Source organism: Oryctolagus cuniculus, chromosome 4 (assembly GCF_964237555.1).
Source record: "Oryctolagus cuniculus chromosome 4, mOryCun1.1, whole genome shotgun sequence".
Taxonomy (NCBI): Eukaryota; Metazoa; Chordata; class Mammalia; order Lagomorpha; family Leporidae; genus Oryctolagus; species Oryctolagus cuniculus.
This window is the reverse complement of record NC_091435.1, coordinates 31281705-31306755: the sequence shown is the minus strand read 5'-3', so window position 1 is coordinate 31306755 and position 25051 is coordinate 31281705. Positions and strand designations below refer to the sequence as shown.

General features: G+C 39.2%; 1 protein-coding gene across 9 annotated transcripts in view; it reads left to right on the top strand.

Moving 5' to 3' along the window:
• The first annotated feature begins 355 nt into the window (after positions 1-355).
• The window catches only part of USP25 (ubiquitin specific peptidase 25), a 159930-nt gene continuing 135234 nt past the window's right edge, over positions 356-25051 (top strand). For 8 of the 9 annotated variants that reach the window (XM_017347192.3, XM_051819182.2, XM_008267137.4 and 5 more), the window contains exon 1: positions 380-566. In XM_017347192.3, the coding sequence (XP_017202681.1) occupies positions 522-566 (45 nt within the window). In that variant the 5' untranslated portion in view covers positions 380-521. Of the gene's footprint in view, positions 567-25051 lie in introns of all 9 variants that reach the window. The other variant, XM_017347187.3, reaches the window with a different exon arrangement.

Genomic DNA, 25051 nt, shown 5'->3' with positions numbered 1-25051 from the left:
TAGGGTTAGGGCGGCCGGCGGGCGGGGCTCTGCGGGGGAGGAGCCGCCGGGCGGGGGCCGTGACGGCGGCTGGAGGCGGGGAGGGGAGGAGGAGGTGGAGTCGGGGAGGGAGGAGGACAGCGCCATTCCGGCCGGCCGCTCCCTCCGTCCCCTCGCGCCAGTCCCCGCAGTGGCCCGCGAGCCGGCGGCGAAGGAGCGCGCGAACGCGTGACGCGGCCCCGCCGGCCCGCGCCCTCCTCCCGCGCCCGGGCGTCCGCCGCCTGCTCATGGCCTGGGCCGCGGCAGCCGAGCCGCGCTGAGGCGAGTCGCGCGGAGACGTGGGGCCGCCGCCGTGGCCCTCGCAGTGGGCGCCTCGCCGCCTGCCCGCGGTGCCGGCGCACGCCGACCGCCATCGTCTTCGCGCCTGGCTGGCGGGGGCGCTGTCCTCCCCGGCGGTCCGCGCCGCTCCCTGGAGCTCGGCGGAGCGCGGCAGGCAGGGCTGGCGGGGGCGCGAGGAGCCGGACGCCGTCGCCGCGGGGGCCATGACCGTGGAGCAGAACGTGCTGCAGCAGAGCGCGGCGCAGAAGGTGAGGCGCGCCCGCGGGCTGCCGCCGTGCTGCCTTCGCCGGGCCTCCCCGCCTCGCCCGGGGCCTCGGCTGCCCCGGCTCCTCCGGTTGCCCTGGGCCAGGCTGCGCGTGGGAAGCGGGGTGCAGTGTGCGGGGTGCAGTCCGCTTCTCTCCCCCTGCCGATTGTTTCCTTGTCACGGGCGCTGCCGGGCAAGGGAGAGCGACCCTCACATTCCTGCAAGTTAGGGCTGCTTTATTAAACTTTATTCTTCCTCCTATTTAGCAAAACGAGAGGCAGGTGCCCTCCCTGTGATCACAGTTTGGGGTTCCAAGTGTGTTTCAGGCCTGCTACTTCCCCAGAACCGAATGGCCCTGTGCGGCCGGTACCTTGGCCAGGTGCACCCTGTGAAGAAGTGAGGGATTGGATGGGGTTCCTCTCCGATTTCGGTTTCTTTTTCTGACCAGAGAAGCCTTCCCTGAAAGGCAACCCCCTGGCCGTGTTATGCCAGGAATCTTGTGTCCCCTGAGTTTGACCTTGTTCCCTCGTTCACCCTCTCGTCTTCGCAGTAGCCACACGTTCCGATGGTCACTCACCGGAGGGGAAAGGCACTGTTTTGTGAAGCTTCCAGTCTTTAGGGTTGTAGGGTGACAGATCTTCCCTCCCTAGGAAATCTGCTTTCAGAATGTAAAGCGCAGGCTCTCAGGCTTATGCCCTATCCTGAGGAGTAGTTGGCTGGGACTTTTTTTTTTTTTTTTTTTTTTTGGTCTCCCCTACCATTTGTGTGAAAAGCATTTTGAGCCAAAGGGAACTACTGCTTTAATTGTGTTGGAATTCCGGGGGGAAGGTAATTAGGGTTTACTCTGAGCCAGCACCCAAGCTGTGTTTAGTTTGTTTGCAGTGAGTAATGACTGTTCCACCCTGTTGTAGTTTTGGTACAGTTGTGTTTTACCTGTGCTTGACTTTAAGGCCTAAAATGGGCAGTCTCTGAGCTCACAGCCTGCTACTTTTGCTTTAAGAGTATTTTTAGTATTTCATGCTACTACCTGAGATAATTGAAGATACTTAAGAATTTGACAGAGTTGCTTTTTAAACTTTTGCTTGTCAGGTGATGCTCCTATAAATTTAGAAGTTTATTTCTGGGCTGTAATTTACTTATGGAAAAATAATTCAGGCTTTAATAATGGGAGTTTAAAACAGTTTGCCTCCTAATCCTCTCTATTCTATTTTTAATACCTTGAACTTTAGTTTTTGATGTTGATGTGATGAAGTATGTAGGTTCATGAAGGATTACATGTTCATACGACTGTTTATAATCTTCAGTGTTGAGTATTCAAGCTTGTCTTTCATTTGTAGCTCACTTCTTGCATATCATGTCATTAATTTGTTTTTCTAGTTGACATTGACCAAACTCTTTTAGCTTAAAGTCATATAATGCAGACTCTATTATATGGTTCAGAGATTTACGCATAAAATAAATAATCAAGTTACTGAAAGTGATGGCTGTCAACTGATTTCCCAGTTTTATTGCCTGTTTGTTAAACCAAAATATTTCCATTATGATGAATGTGTGCTTTATATCATTTAAATTGGGGACATTTTGTAGAGCAACATAATGTGTCTGTACTTCCACTATGATTTTTTTTTTAAAAAACAATGTATTAATTTGCCTCAATATTAAATTATTGCCATTCAGAATTATTTAAAAATACTTATATGGATATAAGTACTTTTAAATTGTTCACCTCAAATAAGTTGACAAATATAAATCATAAGGTGGTAACTAGGAAGTGAACTTGAAACTCGTAACTAGGAAGGGAGCTTCATACTTCAGGAGAAACAAAAGTGAAACTCTGGTGTATATTGCATAGCCAAAATTTCAGCTCGTTTTCTGCTCTCTTTAAAAAAATTGCATAGATGGTGATACTTTTAAAGTAAACAGTTATGTTATGATGGTCAAAACGGTTTCTTATAGTTTCAAGATTTTTTTTTTCTTTTGCAGAGGGATGTAAGATTAATAATCTTTTTGAAAAAAAAACCAGTGCTACAAAAAGCTTCTAAAGTGCTTTTGTTCTCCTACAAAGTAACTTGTCACTGGGTAGTTTGATGAGGAAAGGGGTTATTTTTCCTCTTGTGTTCTTTGCTTAAGTTTGGTCAAGCTGGGCAGTTAGGAGATGTAGTAAAATTGTCCACAGTTGCTTTTCTGAGGATCGGATGCTACGGGAGAGGTGGAGTTGCCAGTAGACTAGCTGCAGTTAAATCCTATAGTAATTTTGGTGCTGAGCATGTATATTCAGCTTTTGTGCTTATACTCCTAATTACCTAGTGAGAGTCCTAAGATCTCAGAAATTTGATACATAGATTTAAATTCCAAATGAGGTTTCTTTAGGGCCACCTTAGGAGGTTTGCTTCCAAGGAAGAATTTAGAGAGGGAAGTGAGCAGGATACTATTTATATACAATGTATCCTTCTGAGTTGACTGAAGAAGTATGAAGTACCTAAGAGTAGCTGCTTTTCCTGTATTGTTTCACTCTAGAGCTTAGAGTAGTTCTTTGTGCCCTTAGTGGGATCTTGAAATATTTGGTGAATGAAATATAATGTGGACTGTTTCTAAAAGGAATCAAGTACAGTACTTACCTTAGTTTTCTAGCTGAATTTAGAGATTTAAAAATTATTGAGAAATATTGAAAGCTTGAAATTGCTTGTGGAAAGAAAGTAGTAGTGTTAGTGAAAAAGACAGGATGTGGGTTAGATCTAGGTCACTTTTTTGTGACCTTGAGCAACTCATTAAATGCCTCTGTATCTTCTTTTAAAGCTTTAAAGATAGCATGATTAGACACGAGCAACTTTAGATCTGAGTTGTTAATGGAGCTAATCAAGAATTTTGTACACAGAGGTTTACAAAAAAGAGGTAGTGGGAGATGGAAGCTAAGGGTTTGTAGGGATTTGTAGTCAACTTCCACTTAATTATCTGCATAATAAGGGTTAGGTGGGAGAGATGTCACAGATTAGCCAAATTCAGAGTTAACACTTGAAAAAAAAAAAGCTGGATTCATGGTAAATTTCTTAATTAAGAAAGCATGAAGTATTTTGTTCTTTAGCTATCACCTGAGGCTAGAAAAATATATAATGTAGCATTTGACAATCTTATTCAAATCACTTTAAATGTTACATAAAAGAGTAATCTTTACTAGAAAATTTGTTTATCTTGTAGTTAGGATAAGACGATTTCCACAGAGAGAGCCGAAGCTGTACATTTTTTCTTTATTCTTTTGTGTCCTAATTTTGATTTGTGTAGTAAAATTGCAGCCCGCTTTCATGGATTCTTGTCAGTTCTAATATTTTAAAAAAAATTTCTTCAATATTCTATGTATCTAGACCATATCATTAGGCCTTTCTTGTCAAGTTTCTTAATTTTCTTATTTTGCTGCTTTAACTGAGATTACAGTACATTACTAAGATTAATGCTAGTTTCTATTATGTTTTGTTTCATAATGATGTGGAAATTACTTTATATACATAAATTTTTTACGTTTCCAAAAATAAATTTAGTTGTTGACTCATCTCAGATTTCTTTTTTCTTTTGTGATAAATGAAGAGGTATTTATGTGTCAATGATATGATAAGAGCAGTAGTTATAGTAGCAAGCGTGAATATTTACTGTGTACTGCTAGGCACTGTGCTATGAATTGTATACATTTTTTCATGTACTCTTCCTGACCACTTGTGAAATGAGCACTGGTTTTTTTGTTTTCCTCCTTTCTTATACCTGAGGAAGTAGTTTGGGGGGTCTTCACAAAGTTCACAAAGTTCACAGTGTGTACAGTGTGTACTGTGAAAATTATACATGAATTTCAAGATTTCTTTTTTACCAAAATAAATTTATCTTTTAACTCAGTTTTCCATGAACTTTCTAAAGTTCCCTTGTGTTAGAGAACTAATGCAATATTTCGTCTCCAGTTTGTGTTGAGGGTGGAAGTTTAACTAGGTGGACTCTCAAGACTCTGCCACTGACCACAATGCTTTATTGATTTGACTGTCTTTGCATTTTTGATAAAATCCTATTTGGTTATGATGTTATATTTTAATATATTTCCAAACAGTACACTACATTTTTAAAAACATTTTTATTTATTTATTTTTTTTGAAAGGCAGAGTTAAGAGAAACAGAGGGGATCTTCCATCTTCTGGTTCACTCCCTAAATGGCCACAATGACTTGGGCTGGGCCAGGCAAAAGCCAGGAGCTTCCTTTGGGTCTCCTATGTGGATGAGGGGCCCAAGGACTTGGCCATCCTCTGCTGGTTTCCCAGGTCCCTAGCAGGGAGCTGGATTGGAAGTGGAGCAGCTGGGGCTCAAACTGACATCCATATGGGATGCTGGTGCTGCGGACTATGGCTTAACCTGCTGGCCCCAGTACACTACATTTTAAGCTAGGATTTAATGTGTGTTCATGTGTGTATATTCTTCAGTGAGTTTTCTTTAACATATATGGTTCTGTATATATTGGCTATCAAGATAAGGTTGGTTGATAAATGATTAGAAAGCTGTCTGTGTTTTCCCATGCTTCTTGAATTGCTTAGTTTAGGATTAGGTTGACCCATTCAAAATTGGGGGTCTTTCATCACTTTAAAATTATTTTATGTATTTATTTTATTTGAGATGTAGAGAAGGGAGAGGCATGCAGAACTCCCAAACACTGGTTCATTCCTCATATGTCTGCAGTGGAGCCAGGAACTCAATCCAAGTCTCCTATAGGGGTCTCACTACTTGAGCCTGTGGCTGCCCAAGGTCTACACGAGGACGAAAGTGGAGTCAGGAGCCAGTGCAGGGTATTGAACTTTGATACAGCATGTGGGAATCCTAACTGGCATCTTAACCTTTAGGCTAAACACTACGCCATTTGATTACTTTTGATATAAAAATTAGGTATGGGTAAACTTAGGTACTTGTTATATTGTAAATAGGTGAATATGTAGTAGGGCTGGCTGAGCTGCTTATATAGAGCAAATTTTAGATAAGCTTTGTGAATTTTACTTTTTGTCTTTTAGATTTTGTATCTCTTCCAGAGTCAAATTTTAAAAATGATTTATAGTTCTAGAAAATATAGTTAAAAATTTTTCATTTAGATTTCCACATATGAATATCCCTTTTGTTATTCTTGTGTGTCTTGCTTGCCAGGTGCTGATCTGTTTTATTAGTCTTCCCAAATTCAGCTCTTTGTGTGATTTGTCAGTTCTGTTTTTATTTTCTAACTCATTAATTTTTGTGTCTTTAGTAATTTCAGTTTCTATTCTTTTTTGGTAATTATTAAATTGGTATAGCTTGAACTTTTGGAACTTTATCATCATTCTTAAGTGAAGAGCATTTTGAGTGGTGAATTTTCATCAGATTTTTATTTTGTATTTGATCTTTTTTATTAAAATTTTTTTTTATTTTTTATTTTTTATTTATTATTATTTTTTTTTGACAGGCAGAGTGGACAGTGAGAGAGAGAGACAGAGAGAAAGGTCTTCCTTTGCCGTTGGTTCACCCTCCAATGGCCGCCGCGGCCGGCGCGCTGCGGCCGGCGCACCGCGCTGATCCGATGGCAGGAGCCAGGAGCCAGGTGCTTTTCCTGGTCTCCCATGGGGTGCAGGGCCCAAGCACCTGGGCCATCCTCCACTGCACTCCCTGGCCACAGCAGAGGGCTGGCCTGGAAGAGGGGCAACCGGGACAGAATCCGGCGCCCCGACCGGGACTAGAACCCTGTGTGCCGGCGCCGCTAGGCGGAGGATTAGCCTAGGGAGCCGCGGCGCCGGCCTATTAAAATTTTTTAAAATTTTCTTTCCAAGATCACATTTCTGAATTTTTCTTTAATCATTGATTTTGTTTCTCTACATTGTGATTAGAAAATGTAGTTTTGGATAGCTTTAGAAATTTAACATTCTTAGAGCCAATTCATGAGGGTTTGATGAGCATGTGAAAAGGATGTGTATTCACTGAGAATTATAGGGTCCTGTATTTATATATTCATGTAAATGAACACTTCCAGTGTTTGAGTTGCTTTTGGTTTTCCTTTATTTTTTAATTTCTGAGAGATGTGTCTTATATGCTTTCTTCAAATTTGAATTTTGATTTTGTAAAAATTCATCTTTGAATTTCTAATGGATATAATCCAGACTTTTGTTTTTGTTTGTCTTTTAGTAGACTTTAATTTTTCACAGGTGGTGATACAGGTAAATTTAATCTTTTTATGGTCTTCTGGCTTTCTTTTAATTAATTGCGTGTCCTGTATTCAGTTTTTTAGATTGGTCAAGCTTTCATTGTGTCACCACTATACTCTTGCCATTTACATTCTTTTTACATTTCTTCTATTTTAATTTTAACCAAATATATTTAAAAAACCTTTTCCGATGATTAAAAATAACAGATTTTTCCCTCTTCCTTGCTCCTAATTAATAATACCTTTTAGCATATTTTTGCAAGTGTTGGGGACAGAATATAGAATTGTAATTTTAGGTAATAAATTTTCTTTATTGTATTCCATATGCGTTATTAGTACTTGATTCATTTAATTATTAATTAAAAATCACTTAATTTTAACTTTTTCTATTGTGTAATACTGTTTGATGGTTTGATGTCAATCTGCCTTTTTTTTTTTGGTTGAAGTTGTTAACTTTTTGTATAGGCTTGTAAAATTTCCTCTCTGGTTTTAGAGTTTAGAAATTTCACCAGCACTTGTATGTATCTTTAACATTCCTGTCTAGGATTTCCTTTTGAAAAATTTTATTCATTTGAGAAGCTGAGAGAGCAAACTAATGAGATTGAGCTCCCATCCACTGGTTCACTCCCCTGAATACCTGAAACCAGCCAAAGCCGAGAGCTGGGAACTCAATTCAGTTCTTTGATCAGTAGCAGGATCCCAACTATCTGAACTTAATCATTGATGTCTACTAGGGTCCACCTTCTCAGGAAGTGGAGTTAGGAACTGGGGCTGGGAATCAGACTTGGATTCTAGTGTAGGATGTCTTAACTGCTAGGCTAATTGCCCGCTCTACATTATTTCTGTAATACTGATTCTATAAATTACCTATGTATTTAATAAGTATTTTTGGTTGTGAAGTACACAGGCTTAAATATAACAGTTGTCTCATCAGTTTTGCCTGTAAATGTTTTATTATATTTCTTATTTTTAATTAATACACCCAACTTGAAAGCTAGAAGATAATAGTATATCTAACAATATTGCCTTATCATCCATCTATTTTCACTTGAGGGTGTCGTCATCTTGAATCCTGTGTTCTCCCGCTCTGTAGTTTCTTCCTTTTTCAATCTATTTTCTGAAGGTACATGTTTTTAATTTTAGTTGTTTTACTTAAAAAGAAACTTGAACTTTTCTTAAAATGAAACCTAAAAGATATTTCTCTCTGGGTTTCCTCCTAAGAGTTTTTTTTTTTTTTTTTTTTTTTTTGACAGGCAGAGTTAGACAGTGAGAGAGAGAGAGAGACAGAGAGAAAGGTCTTCCTTTTCTGTTGGTTCACCCCCCAAATGGCTGCTACAGCTGGTGCGCTGCGCTGATCTGAAGCCAGAAGCCAGGTGCTTCCTTCTGGTCTCCCATGTGGGTACAGGGCCCAAGCACTTGGCCCATCCTCCACTGTACTCCCGGGCCACAGCAGAGAGCTGGCCTGGAAGAGGGGCAACCGGGACAGAATCTGGCGCCCCGACCGGGACTAGAACCTGGTGTGCTGGTGCCTCGGTTGGAGGATTAGCCAAGTAAGCCTCAGCGCCGGCCCCTCCTAAGAGTTTTAAAGTTACATTTGTAACATTTTAGATCTTATTCCATTTGCAGTTGAGTTTTGTATATGGTTTGAGATAGGGGTATAATTTAAGTTATATATGTGATTAACACATTTTTTTTGTTAACTTTCTTTTACTGAAAAGTTAATTCCCTCCCACATGGTATTGATCTGTGATCTTTGTCATACGTTAAAATTTTCGGTAAAGTACCCTACCCCCTATTTTCCTCCTGCTTTCCTGGGCTCTCTATTCTGTTCCATCATTTATTTTCTGACTAGTATCTTGTCTTTATTGTTGTTGCTTCATGTACTCTCTGATACTGAAAAAGTACATTTTTTTTTCCAGAGATGTCATGGCACTTGACTTTTTCTTAGAAATTTAGAATAATCTTACCCAGTTTAATGAAATGATCCTCTTTGGCTTTTAAGAAATATATTTATTTATTTTATTGAATCTATAGAACAATTGACTCTTCCTACCAATAATCAGGGTATAGATTTCCACCTGTGCTTAGGTTTTCTTTTCTTTTTTGTCAGGCAGAGTAGACAGTGAGAGACAGAGAAAAAGGTCTTCCTTTTCCATTGGTTCTCCCCCCAGTGGCCACTGCGTCCTGTGTGCTGTGGCCAGCGCACTGCGCTGATCCAAAGCCAGGAGCCAGGTGCTTCTCCTGGTCTCCCATGTGGGTGCAGGGCATGGTTTTATAATGCTACTTACAGTATTACACATTTTTTGTTCTAGGTAGTTAATTTTGATAACTATTATGTTTATGTAGGTGTGCATGGATTTGAAATTTTTTTGCACCAGAATAAACTTATCTTTTGATTTCAATTTTTATGATTTGTTTTTAAAGATTTATTTGAAAGGCAGAGTGATAGGGAAGGAGAAACAGCAAGAGATAGAAATCTTCAATCTAGTGGTTTATTCTTCAAATGACTGTAAATGCCAGGACTGGAACAAGATGAAGCCAGGAGCCTGTAACTATCCAAGTGTCCCACGTAGGTAGGTGGCGGAGACACAGCACTTGGGCTGTCTTCCACTGCGCTCCCGGGAGCATTGAGAGCTGGATTGGAAGTGGATCAGCCAGGACTAGAACTGGTCCTCAAATAAGGGATGCTGATGTCACAAGTGGTGGCACAAACCACTGTGCCACAACACTGGCTCCTTTTCATAAATTCTTTCATATACTCTCATATGTGACTTTTTTTGTTTTACAATTTTTTTTTATTTGAAAGAGTTACAGTGATAGAGAAGAGAGAGAGAGCTTTCATCTGCTGGTTCACTTCCTGAATGGCTGCAACAACCAGGGCTGGGCCAGGCCAGAGCCAGGAGCCAGGAACTTCCTCTGGGCCTCCCACAGGGGTGCAGGGGTCCAAGTACTTGCGCCATCCTCCCCTGCTTTCCCAGGCACATTAGCAAGGAGCTGGATCAGAAGTGGAGCAGCCAGGACTTGAACCTGTGCCCATATAGAATGCCTAAGCTGCAGTCTATAGCTTATTGTGCTGCACCACAGCGCCAGCTCCTATATGTGACTCTTTTAAAAATGTTATTCCTAGTATGTATGATACAACTGGCTTCTATACATTAATTTTATATTTATTCATCTTGCTAAGTTTTTCAACATTCTTTCCAAAGATAGTTTTGTTTTCTATGTACAAGACTATAGCATGAATAATAATGAGTTTTATTTATGCACTTCTGGTGGTTGTACTTGTAATTTCATTTTTTCTTATACAACTGTAGTAAATGTTGGTTATAAATGATGATAATGAGCATTTGCTTGCTGCTGATTTTAAGGGTTAGTTGCCTACTTTGATGCTTAATGTGCCTTTAAAATACTATGTATATCTATAAGGTGTGCAAACTTACAAAGAGGATTCAGTTTCCGAAAGATAGGATTTTAATTGTGATGCCTGTATTACTTTCCCTTTGGGTTCTGGTGACAATTGTGCAAGCTTTTACTCCAGGCATCCTCAGTGGGTGACAGCCTGTTTATCAGTCACTTCTGTCATCCTAGGTCCTGTAAAGCCAGGCAAGGCACTTTTTTTTTTTTTTTTTTATTATTATTGGGTCTCCTTCATTTCCCACTCAGGGGCGACTCTGTGATCATTGATTTCTGCCCTGATGTGCTTATGTGCTGGTTGCAGGGTCTTTCTTCCCAGACATGCTGGTACACCACTAGTCTGTAAGGTGATAGAATTGCTGTAAGTACTGACCTGCCGTGGCAGCCTGCCCTTTTCTTGCAAATGTAATCATCACTTAATGTGTTGCAGAGCATAGTTGACTTGTAAAAGCCAGCTTAGGGATGTCTCTACATAATGTGGGCAAGTAGGTCATGTAAAAGTTGAATTTATAAATGGATGACCCTTGATATTTATTTTTGGCTGACTTGTATTGATTTCTAATAATACTCTTCTTGTCATGATGTTTTGTATATTGGATAACTAACTTCTCAGTTTTCTCCCTTCTCCTACAATGATTAATGTTATGAGTATTTTACAGACTATTTTCTTTTATTTATCGATTTATTTATTTATTTAAAGATTTTATTTATTTATTTGACAGGCAAAGTTACAGACAGTGTGAGAGAGAGACACACACACACAGAGAAAGGTCTTTCTTCCATTGGTTCACTCCCCAAGTGGCCGCAACAGCCAGAGCTCTGCCGATCCGAAGCCAGGAGCCAGGAGGTTCTTCCGAGTCTCCCACATGGATGCAGGGGCCCAAGGATGTGGGCCATTCTCCACTACTTTTCCAGGCCACAGCAGAGAGCTGGACTGCAAGAGGAGCAACTAGGACTAGAACTGGCGTCCATATGGGATGGCAGAGGATTAACCTAGTGCGCCACGGCGCCGGCCCCTTATTTATCTATTTAATTTTTATTCATTGAAAGGCAGAGTGATAGAGGAGAGATCTATCCATTGGTTCACTCTCCTAATTCCCCAATAGCCAGGAACCACGAACTCCCTCTGGGTTTCTCTGGAGCCACCATCTGCTGCCTCCCATGGCGCATGTTAGCAGAAAGCTGGATCAGAAGCAGAGATGGGACTTGATCCAACACCCACCCCATTTTCTTTCATTCATCCTTTTGTTAATGTACTTCTACTTTAGTCGTTGGTTCTCTGAGCCACTTAATGTTTTAAATGGTCAGCGATATTTTTTAGTTTTGTTAATATAGGTTTAGATCAGAATTTTTTTTTTTTAAGATATTTATTTGGGAAGCAGAGTTACAGACAGACAGAGGGAGAGACACAGGGAAAAGTCTTCCATCTGCTGGTTCACTCCCCAAATGGCCACAAGAGTTGGAGCTGAGCCCATTTGAAGCCAGGAGCTTCTCTTGGGTTTCCCATGTGTGTGCAAGGGCCTAAGAATTTGGGCCATCTCCCACTGTTTTCTCAAACCACAAGCAGAAAGCTGGATTGGAAGAGGAGCAGCTGGCACATGAGCTGGTGCCCATATGGGATGCTGGTGCCTCAGGCGGAGGCTTAGCCTACTATGCCTCAGTGCAGTCCCCGGAATTTCTTAAAGTGTGATTTTTGTGGATAATCTTCATTATTTGTAACACTTGCTAAAAATGTGGATTTCTATGCCTCAGCTCAGAACCTATTGTTTGGGGTATAGTATTCTTATTAAAAATCTCAGATGGTGGTTTTGCACGTACAGTTTGAGAACCACTGGCTTAAATTAGTTTTCCCGAAGATGAGAGTGTCCTAGCACTTGTTTAAAGGGAATGCAGTGTTCTTTGGGGATTGAATTATCCCAGTACATCCACTATTAATGTAGGAGCAGCGTCTGAATACATAAGCTTATTTATGTTTCTCATATTAGGTGTTTCTCTCATCTGTATACTGCCTTCCTTCTTGCAGAGGAGTTGTGTCCTACCTCAGGCTTTCTCAGCCAGCATCTCCAGGGGAACCCAAAGCTTGAGATAGACAGGTGTGACACTTGCTCCCTGCAGTGGGGCATAGTTAATTTTTTTTTATTCATTGAATCAGTGTGTCAAGGAGTTGGGATATGGGTATATATGCTAAAGTTGTAATCTTTCCCTTTCTTTCTGGTTTATGCATGAATGATTTTTGAAGAATTTTTTTGTCAAATAAAGCATATGAAAACTCATGTGCAACATAAAATGATATACTAAGATTACTGTTCTTTGTAGCACTCTGAATGTGAAATAGAATATCCTTTGTGCCTCACCCAAGTTATCCCTTTCTCCGACAGGCTACTAGCTGTTCTCTTAACTTTTTTCAAGTTAATGTTACTGTGGTGTAATTTATAAGAATAAAATGAAAGCACTGATTTAAAGTATATAATTAAGTAACTTAGGGAATATAGAAGATTTCCATCACTCCATAACATTAACTTGTGTCACCCTTCTCATTGGTTATCACCACCCTTCTTATTCTTGGCCACCACTGATCTGATATTTATCACTGCAGTTCAGTTTTGGCTGTTCTTAGGTTTTCACATAAATGGGATCATATAAAAATTTTGTTTCCATCTCCTTTTGCTCAGTAAAATGTTTCTGGGAGTTGGCATGTTTTGTTACAGCTATCAGTTTTTTTTGATTGCTGAGTAACATGTATATCTCATATCATGTATACATGTAGTTGTTGATGTATGAGTTGTTCCTGGTTTCTTACTCATATAATGTTGAAACATGGATGTTTATGGGGAGATCTTTGAATTGGTATACTTGTATTTCTCGTGGGGACAATACACAGGGGTTGAAAATGTGCCATTTTACTTGGTCATTAGCAATGAATAAGAGCCCCGTTTGGCCTACATTTTTTTAATCAGTTGATATTTTAATCTTTTATGTTTTAGTTATTTCATTGAGTATAAAGTACTAATTATAGTCCATATAGTGATATTAATTTGTATTTTCCTGAACACTAAAGGTTTTGGACACTTTTCATGTGTTGATTGGTAGTTTTTTAGATGATTTTTAAATATCACTTCTCATATCCAATTTAGTTACTTATGTTAAAGATTTATTTATTTGAAAGAGAGCTTCTTTCTACCTGCTAGTTCACTCCCTAGATGGCTTAATGGCCAGGATTGGGCCAGGCTGAAGTCAGGAGCCAGGAGCTTCTACCAAGTCTCCTACACAGGTGGCAGGGGCTCAAGCAGTTGGGCCATCTTCCACTGCTTTTTCAGGTGTATTAGCAGGAAACTGGATAGGAAATGGATCAGCCTGGACACAAACCAGCACCTATGTGGGATGCTGGCATTGCAAGTGACAGCTTTACCTGCTATGCCACAGTGCAGGCCCCTCATATCCATTTTTACATTTTCAGAGATCAGCAATAACAATTGCTGCCTATTCTTCCAAGCTTGGAAATGGCAGAAGTGTTAAGGTTGTTGCCAAAGGTAAAGTACTTCAGGACAAACTGGTGTGTCACGTAATAAAATGATACCACACAATTTTTCGATTTTTTAAAAACTGGTGTAAAGACTCATTACAGAAGAATTTAAATTTACACCAGAAATCTTGAAGATACCTATTTTGTTTCATAACATACAAAACTGCTTTTACATTTCATTTTGGAAGTTTGGAAAGACTTGGAGCACTAATGGAAGAGGTAGGGTGAACTGTGGAGGAGTAAGTCCTTATAGTTTCTAGTCCATCTAAGGACAAGGAAGAAAAGGGCTGTAATCTGAACTGGAAAAACTCACTCACTGTGGTTTCTTTTCTTTCTTTGAAAGAGTGACAGCGAGAGGGCTGTAGAGAGAGAGATCTTCCATCTGCTGGTTTATGCCACAATGGCTAGGGCTGGATTAGGTGGAAGCCAAGAACTACTTTTTTCTTTTTTTTTTGACAGGCAGAGTTAGAGACAGGAGAAAGCTCTGCCTTTTCCGTTGGTTCACCCCCCAAATGGCCACTACGGCTGGCGCGCTGTGCCGATCTGAAGCCAGGAGTCAGGTGCTTTCTCCTGGTCTCCCATGTGGGTGCAGGGACCAAGGACTTGGGCCATCCTCCACTGCCTTCCCAGGCCACAGCAGAGAGCTGGACTGGAAGAGGAGCATCCAGGACATCATCCGGCACCCCAACCAGGACTAGAACCTGGGGTGCAGGCGCTGCAGGTGGAGGATTAGCCAAGTGAGCCATGGCGCTGGCACCAAGAACAACTTCTGGGTCTCCCACGTGGGTAGCAGGGATCCAAGCACTTGGGCCATCTTCTGTTACTTTTCTGAGGCCATTAACAGGGAGTTGGATTGGAAGTGGAGGAGCCAGGATATGAACTGGCTCCCTTACATGATTCTGGTATTTTAGGCAGTGGCTGTAACTGCTTTGCCTTAATATCGGCTCCCTTAGTTGTGTTTTTGTTTTTACTGTTCCATCTGCAAGTGGGTGGGGGCATAATTAGGGGCTGTCGAGGCTGAATTCACTGCAGAACTGAGAGCTAGGTCCTCAATCTAAAGCAAGGTGGGTGTATAGGGGAGAGAAGTGGACCACATCCCCTACCATAGGGTGCATGTTCTGAGGTGGTTGTGATCCAGGCCACCTAAGAAGCCTGGGCCCCCTAACCACCTTATAAGACAAATACCATAGCACAGCCCCAGGCATTTCATATGCTATGTTCACCTACCCAGCTGCAGTCCTACATACTCAGGTGTATGGATGCCCTTCCTTTAATGCCAGAAAGAGCAGATAGAGGTTTAATGTCTGAACGATCAGGGCTGGCTGACAACCCCAGCAACCCCAGCTGTCCCCACTCCCCACTCCGCCCTGCCTCTCCGCCAAGGCTGCTGGCACTGGTGCTCCTTTACCATAGGCTTAGTAGGGAGCCTTCTATGGTGGAAGGGAGGCTGGAAGAGTGGGAGACAGGCAAAGGATGAGACAGGGATCCCTCTGGGTCTTTTTTTATAAACTATTTTATGTTCGCTTTTTGACTGGTCCAGATCACTTGCCAATTTCGTAATTGGATTATCTTTCTGCTGTTGTGTTGTGCAGTTCTTTGTATTTTCTGAGTGTCTTTTACCACATTTGATTTCCGAATGCTTCCTCTGAATGTGTGACTTTTATTTTCTTACCAGTTTCTTTAAAGTTGAAATGTTTTAAAATTGATGGAGTTCATTTTTATCTTTTACAGTTAATGTTTGACCTAATTTTTCTTTTGAAAACTTTGTATGTTAGCTTTTATGCTTAGTTCTGTCATTTATTTGGAATTACATTTTGTGGGCACTCTGAGAGTTAAGGTTCACTTATTTCATATGAATATCTTTTTATTTTGGCATATTCCTTTGAAAAGTGTAACCTTTCATCATTAAATCACCTAAGTATCTTTATAGAAAATTGAGAATATATGAGGGGTTCTGTTTTTGAACTGCACTCTATGCTATATGCTATGCCATATTGCCTTGATTATTGTGGCTTTCAAATGTGTCTTAAAATTGGTGACTATATGTTTGTCAACTTTTTTCATATTAAAAATTATTTTGGCCATTCTAGGTCTCTATGTTTTGTAAAATTCTGAAGCACTTTGCAGAGTAGAAAAGAGTCTGCTAGGTCTTTTTAGATGGAGTTTTGTTGAATATAAGTGAAAGCCTCAAGAAGTTATTGGGAAAATGGGAAGAAGTTTATTTGGTGCAAAAAACGTTGAAAGCCATGCATACACTGGAACTTCAAAATGTTAATGGAAAATGTGTATTATGCAAAACTAATAGGTATCAAAATTTATTTGCACCAAAATAAACTTACATTTAATTCCATTTTTTCACGAACTTGAAGTATTATATAGATCATTTTTGAGTGGATGGACATCTTAATATTTTAATCTTTTAATCTAAAACATACTCTAGTTTTCCATTTCTTTAGATTTTCTTTAATTTCTTTATAGTTTACAGGTCTTTGCATAGCTTCTGTTACTGTTTTTATACTTTTGCAAATTATATATTTTATTTTATGTTTTTTGCTGGTACATTGAATGTAGTTGTTTTTATGTACTAAGATGATTGATATCTTGTGACTTTGCTAAATTTATTATTGTAAAATAGTTTTCTTTGAAATCTTTATGAACTCTTTCTTTGTTTTATTACACTCTTGCAAAATGTTGAAGTGTTGATCATAGACATTCTTACCTTGTTCTCAATTTTAATTTATTTGCATATTTTATATTTTATGTATTTGAAGTTGCGGAGTGGGGTGGGGGAGTTTCTCTCATCTCCTAGTTTATTCCTTAGAGGCCTGCAACAGCTGGGGCTGGGCTAAGCTGCAGCGGGGAGCTGGGAACTCTATATGGGTAACAGGGACCCAGCTATTTAAGCCATCACCTGCTGCCTGTACCTTAGCAGGAAGCTGGAATGGGAGCAGAGCAGGAACTTAGAGCTTTCTGATGTGGGATGTGGACATTCCAAACCATGTTCTAATACTATGTCACATGCCTGTTCCCTGATTTATATATAGGAAGCATTCAGCTTTGTATTATTGTGATCTTAGCTTCATTTTTTTATGTAGATGCCTTTCATAAGGTTGAGAAAGTATCCTAGATTGCTAATACTACTTTAAAAACTTTGTTTTAATTTATATATTTTTTTATATACACACCTTAACCATTCTCTACTGGTAAACTATTTTGTTATCTTTTTATAGGTTTAAGGACCATTTTGATTCTTTACTGTGAAATTCACATTTGGTTGTTTAGTCCATTTTTTTTGTAGGAAATTAATTTGAGAGGCAGACAGAAAAATAGAAGGAAAGAGTTAGAGTACACGCCCATATATTGGTTCACTGGAGTAGCCTGAAGTCAGAAAATGAATCCTTTTTTTTTTTCTTTAATAAAAATATTTATTTACTTACTTGAAACGTAGAGTTACTGAGAAAGAGAGTGAGACACATCTTCAGTTTGCTGATTCATTCTATAAATGTTCACAATGGCTGGGGCTGGGCGAGGCAGAAGCCAGGAACCTGGAACTCAGTCTGAGTCTCCCATGTGAGTGGCAGGAGCCCAGAGCCTGGGCCATCATCCACTGCTCTCCCAGTGCATTAGCTGAGCTGGATCTGAAATGGAGCAGCCAGGAGCTGAACCAGAGGTCATATGGGATGCCTGTATGGCAGGCTGTAGCTTAATTTATTATGCCACAGTGGTCGCCCCAAGAAATTAATCCTGCTCTCACTTGGTGGCAGGAACCAAATCATTGAACTCTCACTGCTGTTTACATTAGAAGGAAGCTTGAGTCAGGAGCTGAAGCCAAGTGTTGAATGCATGTACTCCAGTGTGGGACAGGGGTCGTTTGAATTTCTAGGCTTAATTCCTTTCCCTGGTCTTGTCTTTTTTTCTTTTGGGTTTTTTATCTTTTTTTTTTTTTTTTTAAAGATTTATTTTATTTATTTGAAAGGCAGAGTGACAGAAAGGGAGAGAAAGACAGAGACACATATTTTACATTTCCTATTTAACTTTCCAAATGGCTGCAAGCCTGGGGCTGAGCTAGGCTTAAGCCAGGAACCTGGAACTCCATCTGGTTTTCCCACGTGGGTGGCAGGGGCCCAAGTACTTGGGCTGTCTTCTGCTGGCTTCCCAGGCACAATAGCAGGGATCTGGATTTGAAGTGGAGCAGCCAGGACTGCTGACATCTGTTGCTTAGATATGGGATGCCGTCATTGCAGGAGGTAGCTTAACCAGCTGTGCCACAACTCTGGGTTTTTAATCTTTTCTTTCTGATTTGAAGGGGCTCTTTAGAAACTACTTTTGTTTCTTCATTTGTGTTTGGCAAATATCTTTTCCTGTTTTCAGAATTTCTCTTTATTTTCTTAGTAGTGTTCTTTCATTTTAATTTAAAATTTCATTTTAATTAAAAAAAATAACAAGTTTAACTTGCTGTGACAGATGTTAGTGTTTTGTAGCAGCTAACTTGACACTTGCACTTTCAACTAAGGAAATTAATGTATGTGTTTCAGAATATTCTTATAGGCTATTAGACCTGGGGAAGTACGTTTACTGTGGTAGTTGTCCATACTGAATCTGTGACCCTGGAACTCTGTTGATAACTATTATTGTAGAGTGTTGTTCTCCGCCTTTTTGTTGCAAAACCTTCACAGATATGCTCCCAAGTTCCTATCAAAATTTAGAACTTTTTTTGTGCAACAGCTCAGTAAGTGTAGCAGGTCCAGCAGTGTTTCCCAGGAAGAATGTTGAAGTAAGTTAGTTGAGTGATTAGGTATGAAGTAGAATACTCTTGCTGTGCATAAGGGGTAACAATTATAGCTTACTTTTAAGTTAGTGCCAAATAAATATGTATTTGAACTTGTGAGTGCTTTGCCTTGTGGACATATGTCAATGCCTGGGCAATCAGGAGAGTGAAATCCTGCTGTGCAACTGCTTTTGCAGACATCACGCGACTGCTGTTGTATGGTAGAAATAATTGTGTTGTAATAATTGCTACCTCTGTTCACCCCAGTGTGCTGTGTTAGGGTGAAGGTTTTGAACATTTTTATTTGTGCTGCCAAAATTGTTGTATTTTAAAGTGTGTTATGGACACAAAGAAGTTGAGAATCACTGGATAAGAAAGCAGTAGCAAATAGGCCTGGTTACTGGGCAAGCTATGGATGAGCTTGCAGGTTTTGCTGTGTGAACTTTTAAGTACATGTTTATAAACTGTTTACATATGAGTTGTACAGTGGGGTGGAATTTGGCTGCTAATAAAGTATTCTGTGTTTCCACTTCTGAACCGTGGGAATTTTCCTTTGATTTTTGCTTTTTTTTTTTTTTTGCTTTTTGCTTTTTTTTTTTGTTTTTGAGATTGTGTATTTCCCCAGTTATCTATATTTATTAGTGCCAAATTTGCACATTCAAAATAAACTTAATGTTACATCCTTACATAAACTCTATATTCAGGCTTTCAATTGCTGTTGTACATTTCTGCTTTAAGATACACAGTTGCTGCTCAGTAGTAACATGTCCATTCAGTCACTGTTCTAAGCAGATTGATAGAGAAGTGATTCTCTTATAGCTTAGTGGTGTTAGGAATCAGAGATACACACAGGATATTAGAAGTTAAAAGAAGAAGTTTTTATAGGTAGGACTAAGGAGAAGCTCTAGGAAAAACAGGAAAGGCCTGAGAGGGGAGATTGAAATGAACTGGTGAAAGGGTATTCCAGGAAAGAGAAGTATCTGAGCAAGGACAAAGAAAAAGGATTTTGTGCTTTTTGTGATCTGCAGGTAGCCTAACATGGCTGCTTGTGGTATAAATAAAACATACATATTTGGCTTTTTTTCCTGCATCCTGGCACAGAGCCCCTAAAATCTTTGGAACTTACTGCCCATTGTATGCTAGGGATATAACTCAGGGGCCAGGGAGTAGAGAGACTGTATAGCTTTGAGATGGAGGGAGAATTAGCATATGGGTTAAGGGGCCAGTTAAGACATCTGCATCCTGCAAAAGAGAATCTGGGTTCCAAACTCTTCTCTCCTGTTTACTGTCTCATGCTATAGCAGACCCTGGGAGACAGCCATGATGGTTGTAGTAACTGTGTTCCTGCCCCTCATGTGGGAGTCCTAGATTGAGTTTCTGGCCCCTGGCTTCAGCCCCAGCTGGGGACCCTGGTGGGCATTAGGAATGAGCCAGCAGATGAGTGTGCCCTGTCTCCCTCTCAAATATGTAATAATAATAAATTTGAATTTAAGAATGGTGAATATTTGCTAGAAAAACTAACCACTCTTGACCTGCAGATTAAGTTCAGACACTTATTGCCCATGATTCAACCTATTATGCCTTAAAGAAATTTCCAGTACTTTGTATGTGAGTACAGCAGTAAGTTCATGGATGGGCCCGTGTTGTGACATAGCAAGTTAAACTGCCACCTGCAATACTTGTATCCCATATGAGCTCTGGCTCAAATTCCAGGTGCTCCACTTTTGTTATAGTTCCCTGCTAATGCACTTATGAAAGCAAAGGAGGATGGCCCAAGTGCTTGGGACCTGTACCCACAGGGAAGACTGGGGTGAAGTTTCTGGCTTGCAGCCATCTGGGAATGGAAGATCTCTCTGTCTCTCCTCTTTCTAACTCTGATTTTCAAATAAACAAAATAAATCTTTAAAAAGTTAATGGAAAGTTGAATGATGTTTATTTTGGTGCAACATTTTTTGAAATCCATGCATAGTTTTATTCATAATAAATATTTTCCATGAACTTTCTAAAGGCCTTTCAGTTGCTTTTAATAAGTGCTCAGTGAGTGATAGTTCTAGGGTAGAAGTCAGCATATATGGTTTTCTTTTCTCTTGCTGTTTGTTCTTGGAAATTTAGTGCCTTAAAAATTTTTAAAATTCCCTTAAAAAGTCCCTTAAAATTATTACAAAATTAATAATTGTGTTATTAATATTAGATACAAATTTTTTGTTTTAATATATTTATATAAAGGGAACAGAGCTCAATTATTTCATATATATAGTTTTAAGAACATAAATGATACTTCCGGCCCTCCCTCTGTTGCTCTCCCTGACTCTCCTCCTTCCTCTCTTATTTTTCTTTTAATTTTTGGGTCACCTACTTTCAGCTTATTTTATATTCACAAGCTTAATCCTCTACTAAATAAAGAATTCAACTCAAGAATTATTATAGATAAGAGCTATATCAAATCTCACGATGTAAATTTCACTCATACTTTTTTTTTTTTTTAAAGATTTATTTATTTATTTGAAAGAGTTACACAGAGAGAGAGGCAGAGAGAGAGAGGTCTTCCATCTGCTGGTTCACTTCCCAGTTGGCCACAATGGCTACAGCTGTGCCAATCTGAGGCAGGAGCCAGGAGTTTCTTCTGGGTCTCCCACACAGGTGCAGGGGCCCAGGGACTTGGCCATCTTCTGCTTTCCCAGGCCACAGCAGAGAGCTGGATTGGAAGTGGAGCAGTTGGGAATCGAACTGGCGCCCACATGGGATCATGGCACTGCAGGTGGCAGCTTTAACCACTAAGTGACAGTGCCGGCCCCTACAGTATTTTTTTTTTGTACTGTACATATTAGTTACCACAGAGCAGAGGAAACATGATATTTGTCTTTTTGGATCTGGCTTATTTCACTAAATATAGTCATCTCTAGTTGCATCCATTTTGTTGCAGATGACAGGATTTCATTCTTTTTATGGCTAAGTAGTATTCCGTAGTGTATATATATCACATTTTTTATATCTAGTCATCAGTTGATGGACATCTGGTTTGATTCCATATCTTAGCTCCTGTAATTGAGCTACTATAAACATGGATATAGATAATTCTTCCATATACTGATTTAATTTTCTTGGGGTAAATTCCCAGGAGTGAGATGGCTGGGTCATATGGTAGATCTATTTTCAGATTTCTGAGGAATCTTCATACTCTTTTCCATAATGGTTGTATTAGTTTGCATTCCTTCCCACAGTGTAATACAGAACATTTTTTCTCCACATCCTTTCCAGCATCTTTTACTTTTTGGATGATAGCCATTCTAATTTGGGTGAGGTGAAACCTCACTGTGGTTTTTCTATGCATTTCCCTGATAGCTGGTCATCCTGAGCATCTTTTCATGTGTCAATTGTCCATTTGTTTCATCCTTTGGAATATGCCTGTTTGTATCCTTAGCTTGTTTCTTCATTTGATTTCTTCTTTTGTTGTTGTTGAGTTTCTTGAGCTCCTTATATATTCTGGGTAGTAATCTTTCATCAGATGTATAATTTGTAAATATTTTCTCCCATTCAGTCAGTTGCCTCTTTGTTGAGTGTTTCCCTTGCTGGGCAGAAGCTTCTTGACTTGATGTAATCCTATTTGTCTATTTTTGCTTTTATGCGTGTGGTTATGGGTTCTGGGGTCTTCTCCAAGAAGTCTTTGCCTTTTCCACTGTCTTTCAGTATTTCCTGTATGTGTTCTAGTAAGTTGATGGTTTCAGGTCTTATGTTTAGATCCTTGTTCCATTTGTGAGTTGATTTTTGTATAGGGTGTAAGGTAGGGGTCTTGTATCATACTTCTGCATGTGGGGATCCAGTTTCTCCCAACGCCATTTGTTGAAGAGACTGTCCTTTCTCCAGGGCATGATTTTTGCTCTTTTGTCAAAGGTTACTTGGTTGTAGCTGTGTGGATTAATTTCTGAGATCTTTTCCATTGGTTCACATATCTATTTTTGTGCTAGTTTCAGGCTGTTTTGATTACAACTGCCCTGTTCTATGTCTTGAAATCTGGTATTATGATGCCTCCAGCTTTGTTTTTATAGATTAAGATTGCTTTAGCTATTCGGGGTCTTTTGCGTTTGTATATGGATTATAGGATTGTTTTTTCTAGATTACAGAAGAATGTCCTTGGTGTTTTAAATGGATGTCATTGAATTTGTGAATTGCTTAGGCTAGTATGATGGTATTATTTCTACCAATCGATGAACTCTGAAGATTTTTTTTTTCATTTTTTGGTGTCTTTTTTTTTCTTTCCGTAATATTTTGTAATTTTCATTTTGAGATCTTTCATGTCATTGTCTAAATTTATCCCATGGTATTTAATTTTTTTTATAGTTATTGAGATTGAGCCTGATTTTACAAGTTCTTTCCTAGGTATGGCATTGTTTCTATGAAAAATTGCTGTTGATTTTTATGTGCTAATTTTATAACTTTGCCAAACTCTCCTATGAGTTCTGATAGCCTTTTAGTGGAGTTTTTTGGTTATCATATGTTTAGAATCATATCATCTGCAAATAGGGATAATTTGACTTAAAGTTCAATTAGGATACAACAAACCGAAAAATTTGAATAGAGAAGGCTTATTATAACAATCTAACAATAGATGATTAATTACTAAAAGGCAAAGAAAATTCTGAAGAATAAATGAAGGACTAAATATGGGAAATCCCCAAGTGTCTGGGATTCACTTCTTGTGGGAAGGGAAGTGATTGATGCTCGCGGTGGAGGTAATAAGTTTACTGAGGTCTTCTTCTAAGGGTCCGGGAAAGAGAGCAGGTGTTGCACATCATATGCTTTTCAACCTATATGTCCCAGATGAGTGAGATTCTGATAGTCCCTCAGGGTACATTATGTATGCTACTGGTATGATCCCACCCTTCATTTGCTTTAAGCAATTGCTTGTGACATATGTAAGTAAAAGGGATTCATTATATACTATTCTACTTTGAAAATTCTGCTTAGAGCATGTTTTATTAGTGTTTTATTAGTGTTCGAGAACTGATTTTTGGACTGCAAGTTAATCGAATTTTATTTATTTTTGACTGTAAGTTAATGAAAATTTTAAGTACAGAAATCAGAGATATGTGAAGATCTAACTAGATAAGAGAGCTATAATAGGAATTTGATTATTCACACCAAAAATATGATAGGTACAAATTTTGTTTAAACAGCAGACTTGGTAATTCAAGGATATGATATAATTCACAGAAGTTTCATTTACCTATGTGTTTTATAGAGTATAGGCACTCTAATTTAAAAAACAGAATGTGTTCCAAAGGATTTTGCAAGTTAAATTTTTGGAACTGAAAATGCATGTTCCCATAGAAACCGTATTTCCTGGTGTGGGGTTCTTATTTGGCTTTGGAATTTATTTAATTTTGTGTGAATTTAGTTTATATTGCTGTGTAACAATATTTTTGGGGAGACTTACACTTGGAGTTTTTAACTTAGGATTCATTTCTTTTATCTGCCAATTAATAGGGCTATGAAATTCTCCCAGGGCCTTGGATGTGAGTGGTTGAAAGGTGGATGACAGGTAGGGATAGGAACTCTATGGTTAGGGAAGCTGGGCATCCACAGTTTTGTATTGGCCCAACTATATCCACTGTTCTTCGCTAGTGATTTCTCTTGAAGTATCTCATTTATGTTTGCATTTTTTTCCTTCCAGGTTACATAAATGCATACTCTTGTTTGAATCTCTTTTATTGTATCAAAAAGAAGAGATTTTTAAAATTCAGAATTTCTGACAAAAGGCTAAGTAGAAAGAGTAAAGCATTAAAAAAAAAAAAAAAACAACTTTTCAGATTTATGTGCTGAGAAAGGTGAATGACTCATTTTAGTGCTACAGTGCTGTTAACCCAGAAATATTGAACAGAATTTCACTTTGTGATGGTAGGTAATAACAGCATCCCTAAACCATTCGTGGACCTATGATGCAAATTCTTTGTATTTAATTAAACTAAAATGGAGACCTGGCCTTAAAATCCCTGTGTAGACAAAACCAGTTGGGCCTCTTAAATGAACTAGAGGTTGGTTGATTTGCAAAAATCAATAAAACTTAACTTGCACTATTTCTTTTAAAAGCCTAAAGGAAAAGCAGAACTTAAATTTCACCAATTAGAAATACCCAACAAGCTTCTGATTATATAACTAGGGACTTTCCAACAAGACAGACCAAATAAGATACCTATATAACTATAGCCAGTGAAGTATTTTCTCTTCTGTACTTCTGGGTCTGACCTATTAAAAGCTTCTCTCCCTGTGTTTCCTGGGTGCATTCACCAGAACCCTTGTAGTTTGCTGCCCGTTTCATGAATTGTTGTTTGGTCAAGAATATTCTTTAAAATTTTGTTGTGCCTTGGTTTACCTTTTAAACATTTTCAGTAGAGAATTTTTACAGTATTGTACTGTTCACCTTGAGATACGATTGGAAGGACCAGAACCAGGAAATGACGCTTTCTGTGAAATTCTAGGTAGAATGTAAGGGTACAGAAAGTTTGCTTAGTAAGTGGATCTGATTTCTCTAGAGGAGTGGGACATTTGCTTATTAGCTGGCATGGTATATGTAAGCTTTTGTTCCTTTTTCCATTAATTAGT